This window comes from Mesocricetus auratus, unplaced genomic scaffold (assembly GCF_017639785.1).
Source record: "Mesocricetus auratus isolate SY011 unplaced genomic scaffold, BCM_Maur_2.0 Super-Scaffold_100004, whole genome shotgun sequence".
Taxonomy (NCBI): domain Eukaryota; kingdom Metazoa; phylum Chordata; class Mammalia; order Rodentia; family Cricetidae; genus Mesocricetus; species Mesocricetus auratus.
This window is the reverse complement of record NW_024429189.1, coordinates 55,488,331-55,492,693: the sequence shown is the minus strand read 5'-3', so window position 1 is coordinate 55,492,693 and position 4,363 is coordinate 55,488,331. Positions and strand designations below refer to the sequence as shown.

Here is a 4,363-nt window from a genome sequence, read left to right as displayed (position 1 = left end):
AATATGGCTTCCAGGGATAACAGACATGTCATCAGCCATGGCAGTCTGAGTCTTTAGACACAATTGAAACTAACTCTACTACATAGTTGTAAAACCACTATATCTGTGTATAAATGAGGTATATAAGATTTAAAGTAGTTATTATATAAGAATAGGTGGCACAATGAATCAACTTATATTAATTGTGTCAAATGTTCTTTTTGAATGTGTTCACAATAAATATAGATGTAAAGATGAAGTATATTTAATTTCGTAATATATATCAAGCCATACTTTAAGAGATAAATTTCTCTCAACACTACAAAGAAATTTTATTTTATAGTGTACACTAGTATAGAAACTGATTAGATACATAGTTAATATAGATACCTCTGCAAACTTAATTACAGACACATACAAAGCCATATTTCCAATATAAGTCATATTATGCTTTAGTAAATTGTTTGCACAAGAATTTTCTCAGTGCTATTGTGACATCCTTGTTTCTTAGACTGTATACCATGGGATTAAACATGGGAGTCACGATAGTGTAGAAAAGAGAAAGTACTTTGTCAGTTAGACCCGAATGACTAGTATCAGATCTAAAATATGTAATTATAGCTGATCCAAAAAATAACATCACAACTGCAAGATGAGATGAACAGGTGGAGAAGGCTTTGGCTTGACTTGTGGCTGATGGCAACTTCAGGACTGTAGAAATGATTTTACTGTAAGAAAAGACTATTAACAGGAATGGAACCAACACAAATATCACTGCACCTAGGAAAACCATCATCTCATTCACAAAGATGTTCCCACAAGCCAGGTGAAGTACTGGGGGGATATCACAGAAGAAGTGGTTGATTTGGTTGGAATGACAAAAGGAAAGAGAAAAAATCTGAGATGTCTGCCCTATCTGTACTGGAATTCCACTGATCCAGGAGCCAATCACCAGCTGAGAACACACCCTTTGGTTCATGACTATAGGATAGTGCAGAGGGTTACAGATGGCCACATACCAGTCATATGCCATGACAGCCAGCAGGAAGCACTCTGTGGCCCCCAGGATAAGAGTGCAGCACATTTGTGTAGCACAGGCCATGAAGGAGATTGTTCTTCTCTGGGTGCTAAGGTTGAAGACCATTCTGGGCAGAGTAACTGACACATAACATATCTCTAAAAAGGAAAAGTTGCCAAGAAAAAAATACATGGGGGTCTGAAGAGCAGAGTCCACCCTTGTGATAATTACAATGGTGCCATTGCCCAATATGATGAAGCAATAAATAACAACCAACAGTCCAAATAGAAACCACTGGAGGTGAGGAACATCTGAAAATCCCAGCAGAACAAATTCCATCAGATTGGTTAGATTTCCTCCCTGTGGTTTTTGTTGGTTGTTCATCTGTGAAGAAGATTCAGACAGCATGGTTGTTTGCTTTCCCTTAGTGTAAGAGGCTTTTATCATAATGTCAGGCATCCTGATTAATTTTCATCATCTGACCAATTGTGTCAACTGTAAAAGTGCTGCTACTTATGAATTTTACTTTTAGCTATTTTATAACTTATGTATTATTCCTCCATAGATTTCCTAAGCTACCTTCAAAACTTACTGTTAGCTTGCTTAAATGTACAGCTAATTCTATGCTAAATTATGCTCCACACAGTAGAGACCTTGGCAACACTGGAAGCTACTTCTGATAAATATATTAACTGATTTGTATTATCTATGATTTCATTAGCTATCTATATTCTATGCTTTTATTGGGCTGTAGAATAGGCTCAGCATTTCAAAACTCTTTTAGAATAAAGATACAAATTTGATTACAGCACCCACAAGGCAACTCACAACTGTCTGTAACTCCAGCTTCAAGATGATCTGAAATATATATATATATATATATGTATATATATATATATACACTGGAAATATAATTATATACATAAGATATACTTTTAAAAATATTAAAAAGAAAATTCTGTTTTTAGTTCATGTCAGTTTTGTGAGAGATTTTAAAGACATACTAATATTTTCCAAATATAATTTTAAATATTTACTAGTAATTTAAAGTCACATTGTCCCTACCTTAACCCCTAAGTTGTCTCCAATTGATAACCACTGGTGAAAGAAAAACATTGTTTTGGTGTTGAATTTTTTGTAAAACTTTACAAATTTTTTACATATGTACTATGGTTTCCAGTTTTTGTGTTTTCTGGGATTGTAGTTTGTGAATATATGTATCTCTGTGATTATAATTTTCTGTGGCTTCTGATTGCTTGTTTGTTTTGTCCTATATTTGATCATATTTATTTTCATATATTTTCAGGATGCCTGTTGTTTTCTAATGAGAGAAAGAAAAATGTGTGGAGTAGGTTTGGAGTCCAGGAAGGGAAAACCATAATCAGATTATATTGTAAGAAAGAAACCTAATTTCAATGAAAAAGAAAATATATGGAAAAACATAAAATTGTGCAATGAATGTCTCAGCCTAGTGTGTTTCAATACATACATGCTATTTAGTTTATTATTTCTTCAGACATTTTATTATAAAATTTTATGATAAAACTTTCAAAGTATTCCCTTTTTGCTAAGTTGAGTACTATAACACATTCTATTTATTATTTTTAAAGGTTCCTTCTTTTTATGATTTAATTTGTAGATATTTACCTCATTTTTCACTTAATAGTGACAAAAAATTAACAATAATGACAGAAAAATTTGGGATATCATGATTAAAAGAAGTATCTTTCGGATATATATTTAGTAGGGACCTTTGAAGTTTTCACCCATGTAATCCAACTTAGGAAAACATTTCCTATCAGAATGTATATAGGAGTATAATGGAGGGACAATAAATGAAGATGGCACACGGGTAGACACCTGGGTCATAAGAAGCAAAGACATCAGCTGTCATATTAAACTCTCAGGACTCTGTCCATTATCAAAAGTTTTAAGTTCCCCACTAACCAACTATTCAGAAAAACACTTGTGACTTCACTTTTTAAAGAACTTTTTAAAGACTAATATTAGACACTCTGATAACTTTTAATATGACATTATGATTACTCATAATTGAAAACTTTCTTCCTTGTACTTGAATTTCATCCCAAACTGTTCTAATAATATCCATACTTGAGCAATTTAATTAGTGAAAGATAAATAAAGCAATATAAAATATTATTTATTAATATAAGGTTATTCTTTGGTTTGTTTCTCCACTTACATAAAGTTCTGGATATTTTATATTAATGTGTTACTTCTTTCCAGTAATTCATCACACTGCTTATTAAAATTTAGTTTACCGAAAACTATTTTGTTTCAACCCTTCTTTCTTTAAGGTCATAAATTTTGTATGTTCAGAGGAAGTATTTTCATACAGTGACAAGGAGGTCCTCATTCATTGTAGTGATTAAATTTGTACTTATACAAGCCGGGTGTTGGTGGTGCACACCTTTAATCCCAGCACTCAGGAGGCAGAGGCAGGCGGATCTTTGTGAGTTCGAGACCAGCCTGGTATACAGAAGCTAGTTCCAGGACAGGCTCCAAAGCCACAGAGAAACCCTGTCTTGAAAACCAAAGAAAAATTGTACTTATAAAAAAATCAAAAAGAGGATGCCTCCTAAGAAATTTCATCTGTGATGATCGCTGAGTTCTCACTTACACAGATTCATTTTTCATCATTACAACACCCTGTATTGGTCCTTGTCTAGAAAAAAAAGTGGAGTAAAGTATCATCAATATTGGATGATGTTCTACTAAAAGGTTTTGTATTTAAATTGTTCTTCTATTTTCTCCTACTGTATAAAATATGTGCTCCGGTTAATTTGCTCATAATTTGTTAGGCTATACAATGACCTAACAGTTTTTAAATTACTTAGGATATTGTGTGAATTACACCTCTTAATACAGTAAAAAAATCTTGAGGTAGTTCGTCATAGTACACGTTTCTATGAATGTTACCTACACTTGTTTTAAAATATTATGGTTAATTTTACTGCATTTTCTAATTGTTTTCATCCAAAATGTTTTAATCAAATTTAGTCAAAGATATTATCTGATTCTCTCTCTTTGCTTGACATTTATTCTGGAAATGACTATCATCTCCCTTTTATATCAATAAAGTTTTAGTGAAACCTTTAGTGTCTGCCTGAAGGTGATACAGCCAGGAATCTGTTTTCACTCTTTTCCCCTTACCTTCAGGTCTCCTTGATAAGGCTCCAATATCAGGACTTCACCTGAGAACCTTTTGTTGAAGCTTTCTCTATGCTTTAGTTTGAAATTTATCACACAAATCCTAGATGAACTGCAAGGAAAAGACCATGTCTATTTTACTACTTCAGACATAAATTTCGTTTAGTAAATGGTACTCTGTACTGATGCCCATTG

At 32.9% G+C, this 4,363-nt stretch overlaps 1 protein-coding gene across 1 annotated transcript; it reads right to left on the bottom strand.

The window, feature by feature from the left end:
* Nucleotides 1-424: 424 nt before the first annotated feature.
* LOC101824842 (olfactory receptor 10AG1-like) lies at nt 425-1,381 on the bottom strand. The gene has a single exon (XM_005065023.2). It carries the CDS (start codon nt 1,379-1,381, stop codon nt 425-427), a length of 957 nt encoding a protein of 318 aa, XP_005065080.2.
* Between the last annotated feature and the right edge of the window lie 2,982 nt (nt 1,382-4,363).

What these genes read in the sequence shown, in the direction of transcription:
- LOC101824842 (XM_005065023.2), bottom strand. Translation starts at nt 1,381, where the DNA reads ATGAACAACCAACAAAAACCACAGGGAGGAAATCTAACCAATCTGATG.